The sequence below is a fragment of the Talpa europaea genome (genome assembly GCF_964194135.1).
Source record: "Talpa europaea genome assembly, chromosome: 4".
Taxonomy (NCBI): Eukaryota; Metazoa; Chordata; class Mammalia; order Eulipotyphla; family Talpidae; genus Talpa; species Talpa europaea.
In genome coordinates, this window is record NC_140070.1 from 84,762,791 (window position 1) to 84,787,229 (window position 24,439).

At 40.5% G+C, this 24,439-nt stretch overlaps 1 protein-coding gene across 1 annotated transcript in view; it reads left to right on the top strand.

Annotated features, from left to right (window-relative positions):
- Positions 1-648: 648 nt before the first annotated feature.
- Positions 649-24,439, top strand: part of CRYBG3 (crystallin beta-gamma domain containing 3) — a gene marked incomplete at its 3' end in the record, with an annotated part of 99,686 nt that continues 75,895 nt past the window's right edge. Inside the window, exons 1-2 of the mRNA XM_084231631.1 lie at positions 649-829; positions 18,094-18,160. Of these exons, the coding sequence (XP_084087757.1) occupies positions 681-829; positions 18,094-18,160 (216 nt within the window). The 5' untranslated portion in view covers positions 649-680. The remainder of the gene's footprint in view (positions 830-18,093; positions 18,161-24,439) is intronic.

A 24,439-nucleotide genomic window follows, 5' to 3' on the forward strand; every position in this document is an offset into this window, starting at 1 on the left:
AAGAAATGAGTTGACAGGCCAGACAGGCACCTGTGGCTTCCCTTCACTGCTGAGATTCAGCCTTGGGGCAACCTAATCTTTTGCAGTCCCCATGGAAACTGCTTTCAGAGTAGCTGTAAGTTGAAAAGGGGCCCAGAGCGCTCTGGTGCTGCAGCTCACCAGGTATTTTCACAAACTTTAGTTAACAAACCTCTCCCCCAAGACGGAAAACCGTGCACTGATTGTAGGAGAGAAAACAAATCAGTAATAAAAAGCAAGAACTGAGCGCAAACAGACTGCAACTTGAATCAGTTTGAGCGACAATCCCGGATTCCAGGAACTCGGGCAGAGCGTTCCCACCTCCGGGTCACGACCCTGCAACCCGGAGGACAGCAGCCGGGCTCCGGGCTGACCCGCGGCCTCAGGCTCCTCCCCGGGGCGGGCCCGCGGCCTCAGGCTCCTCCCCGGGGCGGGCCGGCGGGGGCGGGAGGAGGAGCCGCCGCGCCGCGCTTGGAGCCGCGCGCGGGGAGCGCGTCGCTCGGCGCCTCCCCGGCCCGGGATGGACTGAGCAGCGCCAGTGGCCCGCGCAGAGTCGGTCCTGCCCTCGCCGGGTCCCGCGGCGCCGGGCCGGGCTCTGGGCGCGGGACATCGCCTCGGCTCTTCTCCCAACACAGCGCGACGCGCAGCCGGCTGCAGGGGAGATGTCCGGCGCTCGCAGGAGGGGCGGCGCCCCTTGGCACAGTTTCTCCCGGTTCTTCGCTCCCCGAAGCCCTTCCCGGGACAAGGAAGAGGAAGAGGAGGAGAGGCCCAGCACCAGCCAGCCGCCCGCTCCGGCCCGGGCCGCTGCCAGGTGGGAGCCGTGGGGGGCGCGGGGGGCCCGGTGCCGACGCGCGGGTCGCGGGCTTTCGCCGGAGACCCGCTGTCGGACTCGGCCGCGCGCCGTTTGCCACTTTCTGTTCTTCCTCCATTGCTAAAGTTTCCTCCTCGCCGAGTTCCCGTGCCGCTCGTCTTGACTCGTGAAGTCTGGGTGAAGTGGGGGGCCCGCGGCGGGGCGCGCTCCCCTGCCCGCTCCGGGTGCGCGGGCGGGATCCGGCTCCGTTGCCACCGCGCGTCTGCTCCCCGCGTCCCGCGGCCGAGGCGAGGCCCCGGCGTCCCGTTGGCCGTGATGGGACAGTCGGGAGCCGGCCGCGTCGGGCGCTCAGCCGCGCAAAGGCGGCGCGATCCGAAAATGACCGGTGTGGGAAAGGTAGTGCTTTGGAGCGCCACCCTCTCGGCTGGTATCTGACCTTCTTGTTTATGTTTCTTAAAATGATTTTTTTTTTTTTTAACGAATTGCAATGCGGAGTTCCCAAGACCTTAAAATATGAAAACCTTGTTCGATTTATTTACCCCTGCGTGGACATTTAAAGCATGCTGCCCGCCCTTCCTTCCGTCTCTCCTCGGAATCATCTCCCTCAAAGTCCCGGGCAGATGCTAGAAACCAGGACTGGAGCTGTCAGGGTTTCAGTAGTGCCCCGTGATCTTTTCTCCTTCCCCCACCTGCCGTAAAATCCATTACTTTAAAATGTCTCATTAAAATGCCCGTTCCTGAGACTTTTCATCCCTCCTGAAGGAAGGGAGAGTAGTCAGCGAAATGCAACTCGATCTTTTAAAGTTTGGATGAGAGGCTTACTCTCCCTTCTCCAAACTGTGCTGGAGGAGTGAGTGTGTAACCCAAAAGATGGGGGGGGGGAGGCGCCCCAGAAAGCTATGTTTACTTGGGATTTAAAAGACTTTGTGGAGGACTTCTAAGAAAAATGAGCAGGAAACAACTGTAACTGTGACTGTTGGCTTTAGTGCTCAGGTTTGTAATTTGAATCCAGTCGGTTATGTGCTCCTCAGTTTTTCCTACTTATGAAACATTTCCATCTGTTGATAAAGTACCCCATCTTTCCAAGAAAATGCCTACTGTAATTACTATAGTTCTCTGGGGAAGTTTATTGCCCCCACTGATAGGGGAGGATTTAAAATTCAGAGTTACACTGCAGTTAAAAATAGTTTTGAAGCCTGACAAGGCTCAACCAGAATGTCCTATCTGCTGGTGTGGGCAGATAGCCTGTGGTGCCTGCCATCTCTGTAGCACTAACAGTCTTGGATAATATGGGAGCAGTATTTGAAAGAAATTACAAGTGGACTCAGGAAAGGTGGGAACCTTGAGTCAGTGTTAGAAAGGAGAAGGCGGACCAACTTCAGGTTTCTATCAGAATTGTCCTGAAATCATTACTGCTCTATTTTTGGCTTTTTAAGCACTTCTCACATCTGATTTCTTCTATGTGGAGCTAACCACTGTAGCAATTAGTCTCTTATCTGTCCAACACTTCTCTATTTTCATCATCTGCCAATAGGCACAGACTGTGACTTTTTGACAATGGAAATGTTAATTGTGCTTTTATGAGCACTAATTTTGTCCTCCTGTTTTTGGAACTTGCCACATGTGAAGGGAATAGCAGATAATCCTTTGTGTGGGTGTTTTGCAGTTTTAAATGAGCTTAAATCTTTCTTTTCAAGGATATAAACACACACAAAGCCTATATTGAAAGTTTAATGAAACATGGAAATGTTTAGTAGTTCCCAGTGTCCTAGTAACACAACACTGTGGTGTTAACAAGGTTGGAAACAGAATTGCAATTTGTCACTGTGATCTTATTTCAAAAATTAAAAGTATTTTTGAAGGCAGTAAGAAGTTAGCTTTAATGGAAGCAGGGTTCACTCTTAATACTGGTGATTTTAGGTATTTTGGTGTCCTCAGGCAGAACAGTGCTTGGTGTTACAGGGTTGTACAGATGACTGAGAAAGGAGTCCTTTCTCTAAAGGAAGCACTTGGAAAAATGTTATACTTGAATTTAGACAAACCTATATTATCAGTGTCTTTCTTCTTAAAAAAAAAAAAGTTAATGCCAAAGTCTAATAACTACTTTTTAGTCAGTGAACATGTCACTGAGCCTGTAACTTGGAGGCCTCATACATTAAGGATTAATGTCTGCATTCTGGTTTTTCTGTGTACTCAAAACGAAAGTCTCCCAGACTTACGTCTGTCTTTTCCTCTGAACTCCCAAAGTGGATTTGTGTGAATTTATGCATGTGCATAAACATATGAATTCATAAACATGTGAATTTATGCATGTGCATAAACAGGCATAAATTCCTTAAGAATTTCTTAACAATACCGTAAGGAGATAATTAAAAGATTAAACACAAAAACAAACACAATACCAGTGAGTCAAATTTGCAACATAATCCTGCCAACACTTTTTGGCTACTCAGAAAACAAGAATGGTACTGACTGACATAGTACCATAGGGTCTCTGTGGGCTACTTGTCTCTATACCACTCTCTATGGTGCTGTGATTTAGGTTTTCTCAGAATCATAGGAAAATCTTTGCTTTTATGGTGTACTAGAAGTTACTTGTGGTTTGGTGTAAAAACATTTATGTATTAGAGTTTGCTGCTGTTCAAATCTCATTAAACCTCAGCAATTAAAGACAGCCTGTTAGCTTCATCGCTTGCGTATTCAAGCTGAGGTGTGGGCACTCGAACCTCCTTTCAGTACTTACAGCTGGGTGATCAGATCCAGGAAGTGCTTGTGTTAACTTATTTTAGATTGCAAAGAAATAAAACTGCAACTGAAGTTTTGATAGAAAACTTAGGAACACTGTGGATCTGAGTGTTTGAGAATCACTGCTGCAATGTTCAGCCCAATTTAAGAGCAAGTTAGGATCCGACTTATTAGAAGTCATCAGAACAGAGAGGGCTCCTGGGTACAGTTGGCTTTATCTTTTGTAAGGCATTGGTGGAATCTCAATAGGTACAGAACTTAACCAGGAAGACAGAAATAGGTAAGGGGTCTTCTAGGCTGAACAGTCCCGCAGGGCTTTTGGTCTGTTGGGGGAACATTACTTTAGTGGGACAGTGAAAGAGGCAGTAAGTTAGGTTGGAGCTGGATCATATCTCTAGACAGAGCGGCTCTCTGTTTAGAATTCAGAGAACTTTTACAAGTTTGTTAAACAGCTAATATTTGCTAAACATGAATTTTGGCGGTTACCTGCCTTCTAATTTTCTCTGCTTTGAGAAAAATGATTTCCTAGCTTTGTTTCTCTGCTCTGTCAAAATGATGAACCTGTTTAAAATGACCTCCATGTGACATTTGCAACTCCAGGGGGCTAGAAAAGGGAGAACAGCATTTTTCCAGAGTTGACCGCACTTACTCCTGGGTTAGGTGCTTTTACTTGCAGCATCTCATTTAAACCTCACCCACCGTCTGGAAGGTTGGCGTATGTGGTGCCAGCAAGGCACAGAGCAGGTTTTCTATGATCCAGGCAGATGGGTAAAGGAGGAGTCCTGGAGCCCTTGGTGGCTTTTTCAGGCTTTTAATGATCTTCTACACCATTCTAGTGAGGGAACCAGGTGGGGGTGGGGAGAGGCTGATGGACCTCCTAGCCCCAGGGGAATCTTCACTTTTTCTGGGCTCTTTGGAGTTCTCTAGTGGTCTCTTCACTGGCCTCTACTGCACCCCGCCACACGGGCCTCTGCCGCCACGTGTCCTGTGATGCCACCTTTGTACGCGCAGTCTCTCGGCTCAGGTGTACCCACTCACACACGCCCACACCACACTCCAGGTGCTGCCACCAGGCACGCGTGTAAGCCCACAAGTGTCGATCACTGATGCTAATGTCAGGAGGATGGAAAAAACCTGGTAACTTCCATTTATCCTACAGCACACTTGCCACCCTCTGACAACTGAGGAAACTGAGGGTGGTAGACACTGTTCGTATCATGGGCATAACTATTCTTTGTTGAGCGGGCCAGTCCTGTCCTTTGCAGGACATTGGCATCATGACTGACGCACTAATTGCCAGTAGCACCCTCCAGTCACTCAGACCCAGTGGGTGGGAAGGACAGTGATACCATCCTATTGGTGAATAGTTTACCCCAAGTCATGAGAGTAGTAAATTCCAGGAGTGAAATTTGAACGTAGGTCTCTCTAACTGACTCCAAAACTGCTTTTCTTCCTCTCCCACCCCCGCCATCCTGGCCACCACCCTTCTGAACTATGATTCGTCAGAATATATTTGAATGTGTATGTCAGTTGAACCAGATATACTTTATTCCAGAATGGGTGACATTGTGGCCCATTTAAGGAATCTTTTTTGGCTGTTACTTTGGCTCAAGATAGAGTCACTGATAGAAGGTAAAAGACAATCACTAGACCCTAGTACAGGGGAGGGAGTGCTTATTCGTCTTGGTGTCTTATTCATCTTGGCATCCCCTGGATTCAGGTGAGGAGTTGGTTGATGGAACATTAGGCACTTACTGGTTTTCTGCTAGGGTTAGTGTACACCCATCCTCAAGGTGGGTTGTAACTCTCTCCAGATAGTATTGGACCCTTGATTTAAGGTCCCTGGAATATTTGCTTGCATCTTGGATGAGGGTGTTAAATGGGTAGAACCGAGATGCTAATTGGCCTTAGGCAGAAGATAAACTCATAACAAAATGAGTTTTCCCCTGATGATCAACATGAAAGCTGTTGGCCTTCAAGTTAAAGAGCTAGTGTTGACCACAACATTAGTTATGTAAGTCAAGAGCACATTATTCTGGATTTTTATGGTGTCTGTTTTCATTGATTTGAAAATACTCTAGAAAATAATTGGTAACTCGTTCATTTGAATAAGAGATACCTTTGTGGTGTTGAAGACCATATTAGCAGTTCATACTTGCTGTAATAAAGCAATATGAATGGAAAATTCTAGATGATTAGAAAATTTCCATCTTCAGGTATATGTGTTTTATAAGAATCAATCCCCCAGCTTAACAGAAAACACAAAACCTACTACACTTGGCAGTGTAGTAGAAAATATAGACTGTTTTAGGGTGTTGAACCCATACTTTATTTCAAGTAAGGTTTCTGTTGAGTTGATCAGGGCATCTTGCCAGATGCATAATGTAGGGTTCTGTTTCTACTCAGGGATGTCTTTGATAATTAACTCAACTGTACCCCTTCAGTGTGCTAAGGTTGCAAGTATACCTCAGATTAGCCTGCAATAAATTTATATAATCAGACTTCTAACTTTATTGAAACAATGGTAACTTATTGGATGTGTTTTTTTTCCATCTCAGTGGAAAATAGGTAAAAAGGATAATAGCAACTGTTGTAAAGTAAGAGGAAAATAATATTCCCTTAAAACAAGGATATTTCATTTCCTAACCAGAGTTCTGATAAAATACACTGAAGTCCAGATATACCAGAAATGCTAACACAACTGATAGCAAGAAAACATAGGTCCATGTACATTTACACTCAGGAAAATAACGTGACTTATTTCTTGAAAAGAGAGCATCAACACAAAATAAAAGTTTAAGTCATTTATATTAAGTCTGTTTTTCTATAAATTTGAGTGGCTATTATGTGTCAAGTACAGTGCTAAGCATAGGGGGTACAAGGATGAATAAATGGGGTCTCCCCTGGTGGTGCCATGGTTGAGCGCTGGGCTGTGAAGCTGCCTGCAGCTTCTGCAGTGCCAGTTCGATCCCCGACCACTGGCGAGGGTCCTGCATGGCGCACAGACCATGGCCTACGCAAGTTTAGTGGTTGCAGTGTCTTAATCAGCAGAAAGGTAAAAAATAAAGCCCAGTTCCATTAATAGTGTACTTATTGCTTAAGTGTGATTCATCCATACAGTGGAGTATTATACAATTGTCAAAAATAATGAGACCACTTAAAATAATTTTAAAGGGTCTCCATATATACTTTGAATTTTTTATTGAAGTAACATTTATTGGGGTTTATAACACTATATGTGAGTCTGAGACTTAGAATTACACCTCCTTCAGATGCATGTTACTATACCATACCCAACACCACTCAGTCTTCCACTATAATGCTTTGAGCCCCTTCTTCATTGTGTTTTCCACTCTCCCCTTTTGTCACCTTAGTTTCACAGACAGATTTCTAGAGCTTGTCATTCATTTGGTTTTGTCTGATCCTTTGTTTTGTTTCTCTATATTCCACGTATAAGTAAAACCATGCAGTATTTTGCTTTCTCCTCTTTTTTTTTTTTTTTTTTGTGGGACCCTCGCCAGCGGCCTGGGAACAAACCGGCGCTGCGAGGCTGTGGGCAGCCTCTCAGCCCAGCACTCAACCACTGCTTTCTCCTGCTTTCTCCTCTTGACTAATTTTCCTTAGCATTATCCCCTCCAGTTTTGTCAATGTTGTCATAAATGACAAGAGTTATCTATTTTTAGTAACTGAGTCATATTCAGAAGTTTTCTAATCTACTCCTCTGTCCTGGAGCACTTAGGTTCTTTTTATTACTTGGCTATCGTAAATAGCGCTGCAGTGGACGTACGTGTGTGTGTCCGTGTGTGTGTCCCTTCAAGTTAGTGTTTTTTCCATTCTTTAGGTAGACACCTAGGAGTAGAATTGTTGGGTCATGAGGTAGATCTATTTTAAATATTTTGAGCAATCCCCATACTGTTTCTCATAGGGACATTCTCACCAACAGTGTGAAGAGGGTTCCTTTTTCTCCACACCTCCTTGTTCTGGTCTTTTTGATACAGGTCATTCTTAGAGGTATAAGATGGTTTTACATTGTGTTTTTGGTTTGCATTTCACTGACAATAAGTGATGATGGACATTTTTTTCATGTGCCTGTTGGCCATCTCTATGTCCTCTTTTTGTTGAGTTGTGTGAGTTCTTTATATGTCTTGACTTTCAGCCCTTTGTCAGATGTATGATGTGCACATATTTTCTCTCATTCACGTAGGTGTCTTTTTGTGTTAGTGATAGTTTCTTCTGCCATGCAGAAGCCTTTCAGTTTGATATAGTCCCATATTTACTTTTGCATGAACACTTTAAATGTACTGATTGGGAAACAGCTCCAAAATGCATTAGGTAATAACTAAGTGCAAGATATTGTGTGCGCTCCCATTTATATATAAAAAGTGGGTTGGACAGAATGGTGGTTACCAAAAGGGAAGGTGGAGGGAGGGGATGGGTAGAGGGAATATATTGGTTGGTGGTAGATGCATTCTGGTAATACACAGTTGCTAAAGTGTGTTGTAAAGTGTTATCTCACTAGAAATGAATACATATATCCATGCATTCATACATGAAATAAAAGCTTTTCCCCAGTTTGCCTAGAAACATAATTTGGGATATGAAATAAGTCTTACTGGGGTTGTGTAATTACTTGTTATAAAGGGAAGACTGCATGAAGGGAAAAGGAACAAGAGTTCAGACACTGTGCTAGACAGTAAATGAGAGACGACATGGTCTTTGGCTCAAAGAGCGCATACAGTTTTGTGGGGACGGCAGACATAGCACAGATCTTTCTTCCCCTCTTAAAATAAGTACCACTGTGCCATAGGGGGCTGAAGGGGCATTTAACAGGTCTTAGACTATTCCTGAGACACTTTTCTTAACTAACACTGTTTTAGTCTTATTTTACGCTGTTTCTTCTGGCATTTCTGTGCATATATCAAAATACTGCCTTAGCATTATTTCTTGATTTATAAACTTGAGACGATTTCTAGTTATGGTAGATGAGGAAAGAACTATTTTGCACCTCCTTCTACTTCCTTTTACACATCCAGCCAAAATAATGTATATTTTTGTGATTAAATAAAAAATCAGTCTTTAAATTGAAATACAACTTTGGCTTCATGAAGACAGTGTGTTTTTAAATACCATGCCTTCTCTATGTTGTTCTTGATAAGTAATATAAATGGCAAAGCAGGAAATGTCAAGAAAATGCCTTTCACAAATATTGGCTTCATGTAATTGCCACATGATGCATGTGACAGTGCTCGGCATTACTCGCTATTAAAATTTATACAAAGTGTGGATAATACCTTAGTGGAAAATCCTCATTTTTTATTGCAACTTGCTAATGACAAGGAATGAAATATTTTTAATTTGGCATTGTGATAACTGGGAGCAGATGAAGTGAGATTATAAACTCTTGAACGTTTTATTTTCTTGGTTGTCAGAGCGCTGAGAGCCTACCCTGCCTAGGAGAGTGGCATTGTGCTTTATTATTCAAAGCTGAAAATGTGTACTGTCATATTTTGATTGTTTCATTGTTCTAGGTAGGCAGATAGGGATCTCACTTGGCAGTGTTGTATGTACTATGATACAAAGAAATTACCATTATGTAATAGTGGTGGTAGTAGTATTCTGTTCTAAATTTATTGCTTGCATTTTTATACTAGCTTGTTTTATTTGCTTTTTAAAATCAACTCTAATGCTTTGTCATTTTTCATAGTACAATAATATACCTTTTGTAAAACAGCTATGAAATTATACCCAGAATAAGCACGACTTGTAACCCTGCCGTTCAGAGACAAGCTCTATTCTTTCAGATCATTTCCTGTTTGCATGTCTACATGTGTGCATATTTCTATAGAAAGTAAAAGTTTCTCTTTGGGATTTTGAAACTTTTCTTTCCATTTAAAAATGGTGCTTTAACATTTCTCTACAATAGTACATGCATTTATACAAATTATAAAAATAATGTAATATTCCTTATAAAAATCTTATGCCATCACTTACTTGTGTCAACTAAATACTCAATCTAGACTGAATATCTAAATGTGCCTCTGTTCACAGAGGACTTGCATTCTAATGGGAGAGGGCAGAAACCTCATGAATTATCTGGATTAGTATATAATGTGCTTTGAAGTAAAATAATTCAGGGTAAGGAAGTGGAACTTAATGAAAGTAATGAGTCTGGAGGAATGTGAAGATAGGATGATCCTGAAAGGCCTCTCTCGGGTAACATTTGAGCAAATTGGTAGATGATATTTGGGAGTAGAATGTGAGAAAATCTGAGGAAAGAACTTTCTCGGCAGATGAAACCGCCCATTCCAAGGTCCTAAAGCAGGTCTGTGTTGGCACAGATGCCGAGTGGGCAGAGGCAACAGGATGGAGGAGAGACTGGGCGTCAGTGACAAGGGTAAGAGTGCCAGGAGCCACAGGAGGTAGGAATAGTAAGGGGTGAAATGATGAAATTTACTTTTTGAAAGTGTTACTTGGACATGGGTTTGTCTCTGTGTGTGTGTGTGTGTGTGTGTGTGTATTTTCTCATTTACTATTCTATATGTTGTCTAGAAGGGTTTATAGAGGAGAAAGGATTTGAGTTGGAGGTGAGGTCAGCCTTGGTCCCGCTCAGGGAGCTTCAGGAAGGCACAGTCTTGCCTCTCCTTGGATCCCCAGTTCCGCTACTCAGATCAGTGTGTTGGATGGACATGGAGAGCTCTGCTTTGGAATGCAGCTAGAATACTATTTTGAGTTCATATTGCAGCAAGAAATTCAGGGTATTGATTCACATGAGGTGGGTCACGGATGCTCAGAATCTGGAGGATGTGGGGAGAATAGAGAAGTTACTAATTTCACATATAGACAGACAGCTCTCCAGACACCAGTCACATCGAGATCTGTATAGTCTGTGATTGAGCAGCTATTATGGGTCTTTTTGGGAGTGTGTGAAATGGGGGACAGGAAGTAAATCAGCTTTAAGGAATATACATAAATTAGAGGGCTGACATGAGGAAAGGAGTATCAGAGAATTTGAGATTGCAGAGAAACAGAGCTTCATAATAATGTCTGTTCCCTTTCCTTCCTTCTGAATTTTTTCCAGTTTTGAAAGGCAAATGCCAGATGTTTGAGCAAAATACATGCTGTTTGACTGCCTTAAAATTGCAGCTTTTAGTTACCTTTTAATTTGAAAGCCAGAAATAGTGCCATAACCACCTGTTTTATATTCTGTTAATGGTCATTAAAGAAATACAAGTACTGCTCTACTGCTGGCAGTCTCTGTTTATGAATGGACAGTTTTCCAGATGGTTGTTTGTAAATCGTAGGTGTAGGATTCTCTTTATTCCCATAGACGCCTGATTGGAAATGTTGGGTGGAGCTCCAGGCCAGTGCACAAAAGTCAGTTTAATCCATAATGTACGTGTAGTACAATTTTGAATAAAGAGAACTCCAGAGTTTCTCTCTAAGGAAAAAAAAAAAAAACTCCATACTAGGGCAGATGGTCCCTAAAGGCATGAGCAGACCCTTCCCTGTATGAAGGACCCTAAGTGAGGGCTAAGAGGGTGGGATCTAAGAGACTAGAGAACAGGCCTGGAGGTGGCCTCAGAAACTGAAACAGGGAACAGTAGAGGTATCTGCCTCTTTGTTTTAATGCTCTGGTATTAATTTTGATTCTGAGTTGGTTTCTTGGCCATAGACCTTTATTTTACCACGGCACCTCAAGGCTAGTCTACCTGTTTCTTTTTCCATTCGTCCTACTCTTGGAGGAGCATATGGAATTTTAGATCTGGCAGAAAGCTGGTCTGACTTCAAAAATTCAGCTACAGAAAGTCACATTTCAACTAAGTGTGCCTATTTTTTTTTTTTTTGAAGTACTTTTTGTCCCTGAAACAGGCTTATGTCGACTTTAAGATTTGGCAGAATATTTTACTAATAATAGTGGAAAGATTGGGTAGGTAATAAACCCCTTCTCGTTCTATATTGTTTTTTCATTTATTCCTCCAAGGTAAAAAGTCATAGCCGAGTGACTGAAGTGTGATTCGTTCAAGTTTCAAGAAAAGACTGCTTTTCAGATTCTGGCTGCTTCTGGGATTTCATTCTAGGAACAGGGTCAGGTGAACTCCAAGGTGAGGAGCAGTGTGTCAGGAAGAGAGGCCTAATGATGTTCTGATAGACTGGGAGATGTTGCTTGGCAAACCTGAGCTTCTGGAACTCGCAGAGTTTCATGTTAGAGGGGCTGGCGCTGAGAAAATGACCAAGTTTTGCCCTGATTCTCTTTCCCTATCCTCAACTCCATTTTTGGTTCCTCTGCTGTAGACCAGCCCTGGTGCAGTGGGAGTAAACACGCAGAGTGGGAAGGCAGTTTCGGACAGCAGCAGGCTGAGTGGATTGCAGAAGGCGGCGAGGGGAAAGCCTCAGCAGAGGACCCTCGTGAAGAGTCCTCTGCGGACAGTGGTTTGGGTGTCTGTTCAGAGGTAGCAGTCCCAAGTCAGGGGCTGCCTTCTGCTCAGTGACCTCGTGTTTAGGAATGCTCAGAATTATTGACAGTGATGTTATCACCACAAAGGTTGCCTCTTTTCTGAAAATGCCAGGCAGTCATAGTTTCCTGTATTGATAGAGAAGTGGGCCAGCCTCTGGAAAACAGTTATGGAAGTTGTATTCAATTCTTTAATATTTCCAGATCCTTCTGATACAGCCACAGTAACGATGTGTGAGAGAGAAGGCAGACTTAAGAGGCAGTACCCAGCAGCTTTGCTCCAGGAGGCAGAGGAGGGAAGTATTTCCCCCTCACTGTGTCTCCAGCCCTCTCTGAGTAAATGTGCTAATACGTTGTCCCTGTATGCGTGTCTCTTGACCATCTAGGAAGTTGTTTTTACCACGTGAGGAAGTGACCTGGAAGAGGCCCAGCAGCAGTCCTGAGATTGTCTGGTTTGCACTGCAAGGAGGTTCCCCCCCCCCCCCCCCCGCCTTGTTGGGTCCATACTGCACTTGCCATGCTGTGTGCCCTTTAGGGCAAAAGCTCTCCAGAGACGAGGAGCTCTGTTTGGCTCTGCTTGGCATCCATGTTGGAAAGGCTAATGTTCAGTGTGAGTGAGCTTTCTTAAATAATAACTTCCTCTTTAAATTAAACTTGATAACACCTTTAAGAAATATGAAATAGATATCCTTCTGGCCAGATCATTCTCTTCCTTCTACAGATCTCAGTTTTTAGTTTCTAAATATAGAATATTCTCAGATTCTAAATGTAGATAAGGCTCCCCCACCATTGTTTTTCAAGAATGTGGTCAGTAGGCTCCTTGCATCAAAACAAGAGTGAGTCATGCTAAAAATGTGGATTGCTTGGCCCCATTCTAATTGGAATCCTTGACAACCAGGCGCAGAGATCAATTGCCCAGGTAATTGTGATACATCTAGATAGTGACTCTGAAGGAGTGAGTGGACCTTGTTTGGTGTGTTCACTGCTTACCCCTGGCATCAAGAACAGTGCCCAGCTCCTGAAGAGTGTGCACTATCTTTCTGATACTGAGTGAGGGAAGTGAGCAAATGAGTTCTTATGCAGTTTTCTGCTGTTAGCTGCTATGAGTTAGGGAATATTGTTAGAATTCACTAAGAATAAGAATATAAAATATTTTAAGATACAAGAAAGGGGCTTACCTCTGTAAATTATTGGATCTTTCTAAGTATGCTCCATTCTTTTCATGGCCCAGAGGTTTGTTTTATGTCAGCATGAAGTATATACTTAATGGCTGTATGTTGGATTGATTCTTTGTTTCCATGGCCTTAATATGTTGCTTCAAAAATGAGAGGTCTGTGTTACTTTGACCTTAATCTGGACTATTCTGAAAGATTAATTTCCAACGTTCTGTTAGCTAAGTGGGAAGAAACTAGAAATGCAAGTAGACTTCTAACTACTTGTGATTGAGTCCCGCCCCTCACCCCCTGCCATAAGCGAAATGTGTGCTTTCTAAAAATACTGCTGTTGAAATATTCCTGGGTCCCAAAGGGGATTAAATTGTGAGAGAACAATAGGAGCAGATTGTCGTCTTTCATAAGGTTTGAAATCATCTGAATTTGAACGTTTTTCTTCCCCTTGGAGGTTTAAGAATCTGAAAGTACCATTCCAGACCTTTTTAGTCTTGACTGTTTTTCTCTTCACAGGATTTAATTATTTGTTTATTAAGAGAAATTATTCCTTAGCCTAACTATTCATGTTTCATGGCTCAGGAACACAAGTCAGTGACAAACTTGGTGAAAGTCAAGCCAAAGAAATCCTTTCTGTTTAAAGATCACTTTACACTCTGAAAGATACCAGCCTTCCTCATCTTCTTGAAATCTTTCATGAAATCAGAATTTCTGTAGAAATCTGCATATCCCTTCTTTCTTGATTCAGCACCAGAAAGCGGCCAGCCCCAGCATGCAGTGAATACTGTGGAAGTATGACATGGTAGGCAATGCTCCCGAGGTCTCCACAAAGACCTGGAAGCGATTCTCTTCAGTAGGGATGTCCTGCCGCGCTGAAGGGAAATTGGACAGTGCATGAAATGTGCCATCTTTTCCTTAAAAAACAAAAATGAAGCAAACATTTAGGATCCAGTGTTTTGAGTATATTTATCAACACCGTTCTAATTTTTTTGCATGTTTTGCTTTTAAATCCACCGAAAATGACTTTCATTTTTGTTGGATAATTTGCTCACCCCAGCTCTACTCCGCTGTTTGTACATTTAGAGAAAGATTTCAAATGAGAGCCGGTGGTATACTCACTCTGGGAACTAACATACTACTTCATTTGGAAAAAAATACTAATGCATATAGTTGCATTGTTCCAAATGGAACAGTGTTTTCTGATGAAGATAGGCAAACAAAAATGAAGAACCTGTTTGATATTGGTTCTTTTTTAATTCATCTAACAAATAATAATTGAATGGTTTCACAGTGCCAAGCACAAGGCTAGGCTCTGGGATACAGACATGAATGGTTATAGTTTCTGAATTTAATTGGTTTGAATTCTAGTTAGACAAGTGGATAGTTATTATGGCAAAGGTCAGGAATGAGATTTCTGCATACAGTCAGAGCTCAAAACACAGATTAAGCTAGAACTAAATTGTAAAGAATTAAAAATTGGAAAGGGTGGGAATGTTGCAGATAGAAGAAAGTGTTTTTGCTGACATGTGAACTTGGCATATTCTAAGAATGGATCATGAATAGCTTTCTATATGGATGCTAAGGACTCGTAATTTTATTCGTCAACAGATGAAGATGTGCTAAAGGCTCCTTTTGAATGGGAGAATGTCATGATCAGATTAATGATGACTTTGAGGGGAAGAAGGGATTGAAGCAAAGCAATCCTAAAGATGCCAGAACCCAATTAAGAAAAGACTCTAATAATCTAAAAAGTGGGAAAGCTTTAAATGAAGCTGTGATTTTTATAGCTAAACCAAAAGTTTTAAATATGTTGTTTGCTTTAAAACTCAACACATTTTGAAATTTTGGTTTGGCAGTAAGAGTGATGACACTTGAACATAGAATATAAGTTTCAGAAATTTCATAAAGCATGAAGTATCTCTTTTAGTGATTTCAGCTTTAAATTCTTCAAATGTTTGTTAAATGCAAAATGTTTTCTGTGCTAAGACTATGGTGATGATTCACGGTGACTTGGTGGTGGGAATTTCACAGGGACTACACCTGAGAGGAGAGAGCAAACATTGTTCAAAAATTAACACTGATATAAAATATGTATATAAATAAATATTTAAGAAATGCTTTATGTGCTTACTTCACAATCACATTTTTCTGGCCTTTTGTGTGTGTTTATAGTGTGAAAGTTATTACAGCTACTTGAAAATACTGAATTCTGCTTTACTCCATGAACCTACAGTTGTTTTTTCTGCATAATTTTTCTATTGGAAAAGAAACTTTTACTATTTCATGAATATCTCATGAAAAAAAGACAATAAGACATAAAGTCCTATAAACTCTGAAGTAGAATTTCAGGAATCTTGAAAGAAGAACTAGGCAGCTAAAATTAAATCCTTGTTTAGATAATTCTTATGTAGATCGTAGATTGTAATTAGAGAATATGCTTACAAAATATTCACAGCTACTATTAATCTTGATTATACTCCAAATTCATATAATATGTTCTTCTTACATGTTGCCAATCTTTCTTCTAATTTGAGCTTATGTAGACAAATATCAGCTGACAATTTATTCTTTAAAAAGCCTGCACTTTTGTGGCAGAAGTCTGGTAAAATAGGGAGGGAAAAGATAAGAATCCGCTTTTAAAAGAGCTACCATTTGAGACATTCTTATTTTATAGGTATGTGTATAGGTTACATTTCTGTATTATACAGTATTATTTTCAACTCTTGTCCCTAACTTTTTCCTACGAAATTCCCACGTTATTAAAGTTGTCTAGAATATGTCTTTGTCATGGTATTGACACTAGAAAATTTTACTTGAAGTCACTTTGTAACTATTTACATAACAAAATGTGTGGTGTTTTTTCCCCATACAACATGAGATGCTTGCGATCTCTAATATGTAATCACTTACTGTCCTGTTTTTAAAGTAATCTTTAAAGGCTTCCTGCTAAGAGTAGTCATCAGCCAATATTTGTAATTATAAGTTTATAACAACAGCTGTGAGAATCAAATTTTCTTTCCTCTATTTTCCAGTTTCATCAGGTGACCTCTCTTTAAGTCTCAGAACCTCATACTGAGATTGTTTCAGGGTCAACAACTATTATTCAAAATAGAGACGCTGAGAGCATGTCCAGTTAGAAACAGAACAAACACCAACATCAGAGTTCACATACTCGTCTCCTTTACATGCCTGCTTTTCCTGCTGACATTTTAGAGATTTATTTATTTATACAAGCACTGGGTACAGTCAAAAGTGCAGGAGGATGAGAGAATTCACCAGAGCGGGGAACAGAACAGGCAGGCTGACGAAGAAATACACTGCTGAGGGGAGCAGCGGGCAGCAGGAGAGGTCTGTTGTGCCATGTGGGACCCTCGCCGGCAGCAGGGGATCGAACCGGCGCTGCAGAGGCTGCAGGCAGCTTCACAGCCCAGCACTCAACTGCTGCGCCACCAGGGGAGGCCCTCCTACTGACATTTTAAAGGCTTAAAAGCATGGCTATGTCTTGTTGGTTTGTGTGTTCCTGCATAGAGTCTGAGACTTAATGAAATTTTAATCCATTATATTTTCCAGGTGTTCATAATCTATCTGTCTTTCAATTCTGTTGTTCTCTGGATAATCACGCTGGGTTTTATGGACAGAAAGTCTGAGTAGAGTGAGTTTTGTCCTTTTTTCCATCTCCTCTCTTTCGGGTGGCCTTTATCTGATCTGACCTATTGTCAGACCCTCCTCTCCGTTCCCTCTGCCACCAATCACCATGATTCCCTAATTTTTCCCCCACTCTCAGCCATTCTTCTGCTTTATACTTCTCCCCTGCCTAAGATGGCCTGCTGCTAGAAGGACAAAGGTCAAATTCTATACTGAGTCAAGCACATTCTTCATAATTTGGCATTTACTATCTTCTGATCTCATTCTCCTTATAGCGTGATTACCTCTGCTAGACACAAGTTCCTGTGCCTCCAGTCTTACATTAAAAATCAGAAAAAGCATGGTTTTCTAAAAAAAGGTCATATTCGGTATTATCTCCAGACTCTGGACCTCCTCTGTGGGGAGGTCCATTTGACCGAGCAGGCAGCTTCCCTGTTCCTTGTTTCCTCTGTTTGCCATAGCTTTTTGTTCATTCAGAAATGAAAACTTGTTCTTAAGGTTTATTTTCCTGTATCCCCAATAGACTGAATTTTACAAAGTCCCTGTGCTACTTGTTCTTACTCATTCTTGAGAACAAGCACAATCCCAGTTATGATAATCTTAGGATAGAGCTATTCAGTTTGTCAGGATTAGGAAAGTATGAAAATAAGAAAACATATAAACATTGCAACAGAAGTATTTAGATCTACATGTATATTTGCCTTGTAGGCATATTATGACATCTTTAAGGCAACCTTAAAGGTATTCCCCACAAGACAGAAATGTCTATCTGAAAAATCAGATTCTTAAGGTGCCATTTGGTATACATTTGGGACTAAACCTCTATTTTGAGTATTTCCAGAATTCACTAGATGACACTATATGGTACAAAATTTTGCTAGGTAGAAAAGTTTTCCAAATAACACACAGCATAGATATTTAAAAAGGTTGACTGTGGTGACACTTAATGTAAATAAATGTAAATAAAATTAAAGTGTTGACACTTGGGATCACACTCTGGTGTACCTTTGTTCGGGTATGCCACGACTGTGATGCTGATTATCCATTATGGACTAAACTTCTGAAGCCTAGATGAGTATTTTTGAATGATTTTTTTCAAGCATAGAGATTAAAATCCACATGTGTTAGTGTAAACATTTTGTATATGAATCTGTTAACTGCAAATAAAGGACTTTTCAGTTTTTGCTTTATACCCATTAACTGTATGATTTTAGTAATTTTCTTAATTTCAAAAGAAACTGGTTTTTATTTTTCAGTGTTGAAAATGAGCCTGTGAGCACAAGTCAGAAAAAGGAAAATGTACTTTCATCAGAAGCTATAAAGGTACAGTTTTGAATTAATGTTACAACTTTATGTGGAAATCTAACCCCCTTATGTTGGACATTTGTGTCTCGGGGTGGGGAGGGGAGAAAGAGTTCCAAGGAGAGGGATTTGGGAACATGGTGTCCCTAACCTAGATTCCTAACCAACTACGGCATTTAACTTTTTTGTGCCTTAATATAAAATTTTTATTTATTGAGGCAAAGTGTTTTACACCATTCTATCTGCTTTGGGATTTATAGGTTTAAACCTCTATAGAATGTATGTTTTCACACCATGCCCACCACCAGCACCCCAATAATCCACCACCAAGATCCATTGGGCCACCTCCCTCCCATTCTGGTTGACCCAGCTCTGCTGTCAGATGTCAAGAGTTTATTGTTGATTTGGTTTTGACTGAGTCTTTATGTTTCTCTATATTTCACATACAAATGAGGTCATCCTTTTGTGCCTTAATTTTATAATCTATTAACTGGATCACCTGACCTTCATGGTCTCTTTTTTCCTAGGAAGTTCTTTGGTTGATGTCATGTTTCTCAAATGCTGCTGACCAGCAATAGCGCTTTGGGGAATAGAAGTTAATAACATGTTCTTACATGGCATTGCTCTGTGAAGGATACCTTTGTGGTCGGCTCACGTGAGAACTGGCTTTCTTTGCTCTATAAGGCAAGCATAGGAAGCATATAAATGGCAGACCTACTCACTTAGCTGTGTCATTAAAGATCTTTTAAAATCTAAAACTTGCAACATTTAATTTTACTCAAAAGTGATTTTTCTAGAAATTGGATATTGGTGTTGTTTGTGTGAGGCTGTGTATGTGATCAAATTTTGGTGACTGTTCACATTCAGAGTTTGGTCCCAGTCACTTTCTGTAACATGATTTTTGATAATCAAGGAGAAAGCTCCTGTGCTCCAGGGTAATACAGCTCAGTCAGTGGAGAACTTGAAAGTGATCTGAATTCTTTTGTAACTCAAAAGCATTAAGTTTGGTAAAGATAAACAATGTGTCAGCTATTTGGAGTAGACTTTATGCTTGCTGGGAAGTTTTTGGTTACTAATTCGATCTCCTTTCTGGTGATTGGTCAGTTCAGATCTTTTATTTCTCTTTCTTGGTGTGTCTAGCCAAAAGTTTGTCATTTTGCTTACCTTTTCAAAAACCAACTCTTGGTTGTGTTGACCTTTTCTTTTGTCTTTTTAATCTAATATTTCATTTATATCTACTCTGATCTTTGTTATTTCCTTGCTTCTACTAACTCTGGACTTCGCTTATTCTTGTTCTAGTTCCTTGAGGCATAAAGTCAGGTTGTTTGAAACTTCTCTTTTTTCAAACACAGGAACTGTTTGTTTATTTTGTCTGACGTGTACGCCGTACATTTATTACCAGCTACCCTCAACTCCAAAATCGGACACAGGAATGAGAAATAAAAATTCATTGCTCTTCTTAGTGAATCATTATTAGTAACTTTCATTAAAAAATGTACAAACTTTGTTAAAAGTTTACCAAGGCTTTTAAATGATTTGGTTACAGATATTTATAATACTTATATTTAAAATTCTATGTTAACTGATACAATGGAATATGATGTGAGGAAATGACTTGGCAAATGATTCCAAAAATCACCTGTAAACTTTCATAATCAGTAACAAACAGCAAAATGAGGTAGCCAAACTGTATTATTGGGGGAAAATAGCTTTCTAATGAAAGCCTAAAGATATTTGTGAAAAATATTCTCATGTGAGTTGGAAGATTTCATTCAAAATATTGTAAGAAGCCACAATTTAAGAATCGTAGCAATCCACATTTCAGAGTATATAAAATCTAAATATCCTTTCACATTTTCCAGATTTTGCTCAAACAAAAAACCTCAGGCCAGGGTATCCTAATGAGATCTTCATACCATGAATTGGTATGAAGGCCATGAATTGTTTTTGTTTTTGTTTGGGAGGAAGAGATCCCCTGAAAAAAATTCAAAATTGATAATGCCCCAAACAATCCCTCCCCCCTCTTTTAAAGTTAAACTCTAATTGTGCTTGGAATCCCATATATAAACAGATTAAAAGCAAACCTTCACTGTTGATGGTGGGAATGAGTTGCCTTGAAGAATCTCAGTTAGCCACTAGTCTCTGCCAACCATGACACCTCCTACAAATAGTTTTAAAATTACATGTGTGAAAAGGAAAGAACACAGCCTTTGGAATCAGATACATATGGGTTTAAGTCCCATGTGGTAGTTTGTAACCTTGAACAATTTGCTTAAAACTCTCTGAACTTTGGTTTGCTGGTCTGTGGTCTCCGTGTTCAATCCTCATTTCAAAGAAGTATTTTAGATACCTTTGAAACATGTTCAGTAATGCATGATGCCTAACACAAAGTAGGCACTAGGGAAAACAGTTGCCTTCTTGCCATATAAAGTCTGATAAGAACTTAGAAATTACTCTTGCTTGAAAATACTGTTAATATTTTTCTAGATGAATAGTATAACTATCCGCTGTTAGAATCATTTCATTCACTATAACATTTGAAAAGCAATTATTACATAAAGGGATACATATTGAATTCTGGCTAGAACTTACAATGTTCTCACCCCTTGATTGTTTAGATAAAGACTCAGTGCTGTCTGGGTACCCAAAATAGAGATTGCACCTCTGCTGTATCGATGACTAAGAATCTATCAGTATTGCTGGTACCAGCCTAGGCCTTTGATAGATCTATATTCTTGGGTGTTGAATGTATATTGTAAGCTGTCTTATTTGATTTACAGCAGCTCCAGCCTATCATACATAGATCTGAAATGGTCCATTTCTCCTTTGTGGTGTGATAGAGCACTTTATCAAAATAGAAACTAAGTATGAAGGGTATTATACATAGTCTAGATTTTTATGAGTAAATTTATGTCCACAGGTTCCAAATATTGATCCAAAAATTTTAGAGGATCAAAAATTTTAGAGGACCAAAAAGCTCTCAGAGAATTAGTAACATTTATTACTCTAGCAGTTGTTTTCTTTGAAGAAGTCCTACGATATCAGTAAAAATGGCATTCCTCCCATGTTATGTCATCTTGTTCCTGTCTCTTCTCACATACACTTCTGCCCAGGTTGATTTGATTTCTGCCTACATCTCAATGTATAACAATGGTGACATCTATTTCTCCCGCCTGACTTGTCCTTGCTAATTATTTTAAGTCCTTTATCGTTAGATATGAGATTTGACATACTCAAAGTTAAATTTAATATATATATATATATTTTTAATTCCTGTCCAGTTGGAAGGTGCCACCAGTTACCCAGTCTTGACACCTGGGAGTGATTCTGCCTCTCCATGTTGTCTCCCTTTCCATATGCCAAGACCTGTCAACATCCCTTCCTCTTCACACCTATCAATACTGTATAGCACAGACTTTTCTTTTTTAGACTCAATTTTTACCCACATCTTTTTTTTTTCTCTGATACATATAGTAGATGACTGTCTTGAGTTATGTATGGTTAAGGGCACTAATTTGATACAGTGCATGTAACCATATTCCTTTATCAGAAATTACATGGTTATTGGGCCTCCCAGGTGGCGCAGCAGTTGAGCACTGGGTTGTGAAGCTGCCCGCAGCCTCTGCAGCGCCAGTTCGATCCCTGGCAGCTCCCAGGCCACAGGAGGAGGGTCTCACATGGCGCGCAGACCTCTCCTGCTGCCCGCTGCTCCCCTCAGCAGTGTACTTTGGTGCTTCTGCCTGCTCTGCTCCCTGCTCTGGCTCTGGTGAATTCTTTCACCCTTCCGTGCTTCCAACTGTACCCAGTGCTTATATAAATAAATAAATAAATCTTAAAAAAAAAAAGAAATTACATGGTTATTAAAACCTGCTATTCTATAGCATTTTCTAATTCAGCTTTTTTATCAACAATTTTTATTTTTATTTTATATATTTTTACATCCTTTTTCATTTTTGCATAATGTATGCATTTTCATCTTGGTTATATTCCCCATACAATTCCCACCCCCATGTATTTTGACCTTAATCTCTCCTCACCACCCCCCCCCCCGTAGTGTGTCTCTGGTTTATAGTTGCTTGTTGATTTTGATTTTTACTTTATTATAATTAGTGTTTTCCTGGTCCCTTATTTAGGTTTTCTAAATTCCTGCTATGAGTGAGACCATCCAGTATTTTTCTTTTTCTTTCTGGCTTATTTTGCGGAGCATGATCCCTTCCGGCTCCATCCATGTTGCTGCAAATTGCATGAGTTTATCCTTTTTGATTGCTGAGTAATATTCCATTGTGTCTATGTACCACATCTTCTTGAGTCCAGTCATCTATTTTTGGGCATTTGGGTTGTTTCCATAGCTTAGCTATTGTAAATAGTGCTGCTATAAACATAGGGGTGCAGGTGCCCTTTTGAATTAAAGATTCTGTGTCCTTTGGGTAAATACCTAGGAGTGGTTTTGCTGGATCATATGGAAGATCCATCTTTCTGCAGGTCATCCATGCTGTGCACAACATACTCAGAACCTGAGGCTAGACAGGATGGCCAATCCACATGATTAAGACAGTAGAAGACAACTCACCTGACCTTCCCTGTGCCAGTCACCATGTTGTGACAGCACCTGCTAGAGGCTGCTCCAGGAGGTGACAAACTAGTGCTGGTTCGACTTGCAAGTAAGGTCTTATATATCAATAAGTAGGCGCCATAGACAGGGCTTTTGGTGTATCTTGTCATAGTCATGACAGATAGGTGTCTTAAGCATCTAGAATAGTATCTGGCGCATGATTATTTGTTGAATGAATACTTTAAAGTTTTCATTGACCTAATTGCTACTTGGTACATCTAATTTCAGCTTATTGTGGCATTCCTCAGGCACTCTCCTCCAAGTCTTGTCTATTTTGGGATCCCAAATTCCAGAGCCATTTGTCAGACCTTGTTCATTGTCTTCTCCACTTAAAGAATTGCACAAACTTTCGCCACTTCCTTACCACTTTACTTTGGAGGAAATGTCCATACTCCTCTCTAAGGCTAATGCTTCCCCATTACTAGAGGCATCAGAATCTTTTTCACCTTCTGCTTTTCTTTCTGGAACCTGTCACTATTCTCTTGTACAGCATTCACTCCCTTTCCAGCAGGTGTAGAACCAACCCACAAAAAGCCCTTTCTTTTGCCTTGGACCTTATCATTTTATGGACTATCATTTTATGCCTTTCCTTTTCCCTAGTTAAAAAACTAAAGTGTTCTCTTCAGTTACTGACTGTTCCATTTCCTTACCTCACACTTGCAGTGAAACACCTTGAGTTTGTGGTTGTGATCACAAATTCCTGAGATGTTATGCCTTTCTCCTGCATTCCTAGGGTTTCTTTAGTCCTCATCCATCATTTATTAATCCAGCAAATATTTGAGCAGCTCTTATTAATGTCAGACACATTTCGAGGTGCTAGAGACACTGCAATGAATAAAAACAGGTAAATATCCCTGCATTTTTTTGTGTGTTTGTGTGTGTGTGTGAGAGAGAGAGAGAGAGAGAGAGAGAGAGAGAGAGAGGCAACTACAAAAATTAAGCACAAAAAGGATATACACAGTTTCAGAGTGGAGGAGTTTACTATTTTAGATAAAGTGACTGAGGAAACTTTCAATGAACAGATGACTTTTAAGGAAAATTCTGAAGGAGGTAAAGGGAAGTGAGTCATATAACTATCTGGGGAAGAACATTCTAAGCAGAGCAAAGGGTAAAGGTACAATTCCCAGGGCAGGAATATTTCTGATGTTTTTGAAGACCAGTGATGGCAGCTAGTCTTCACCTTTCTTGAACTCAGTGACATTTGGCATTTGTCCCCCTGTGGTATTAGAAATATTCTTCATCTTTTGCTTTGGGGGCTGTAACCTGGAAGGGATGACTGGTCTGCTTTTGGCTTTCTCTGTCCCTTTATTGACTTTTCTTCTTTGTGCCTGCCTTTTAATCTTCTTTCCCTAGAGGACTTCGTGTTACTCTCCCTTTCCCCTGTATGTACTGTGTGTTGCCAAATTGCATTCTTAGGTGATGATTCTGACTGATTACTAGATATCTAAGCCAGGGGAGAAAAAATTAAACAAGTTTAACATCTGAATTGTTACCTTACCCCTTCTCACCCCCACAGAAATCCCTTATCCTACTCCCCATTTATTTCCCATGTTCATTTTTGACTTAACAACTCAGACAGTTGCCCAATTTGGAAAACTTGTCATGTATGACTTTATTACCCATCAGCCTCTACTTACTTTATGATTGGTCATCTTATCAACCTCATTCTCTATCCTCTGTGTCTGTCT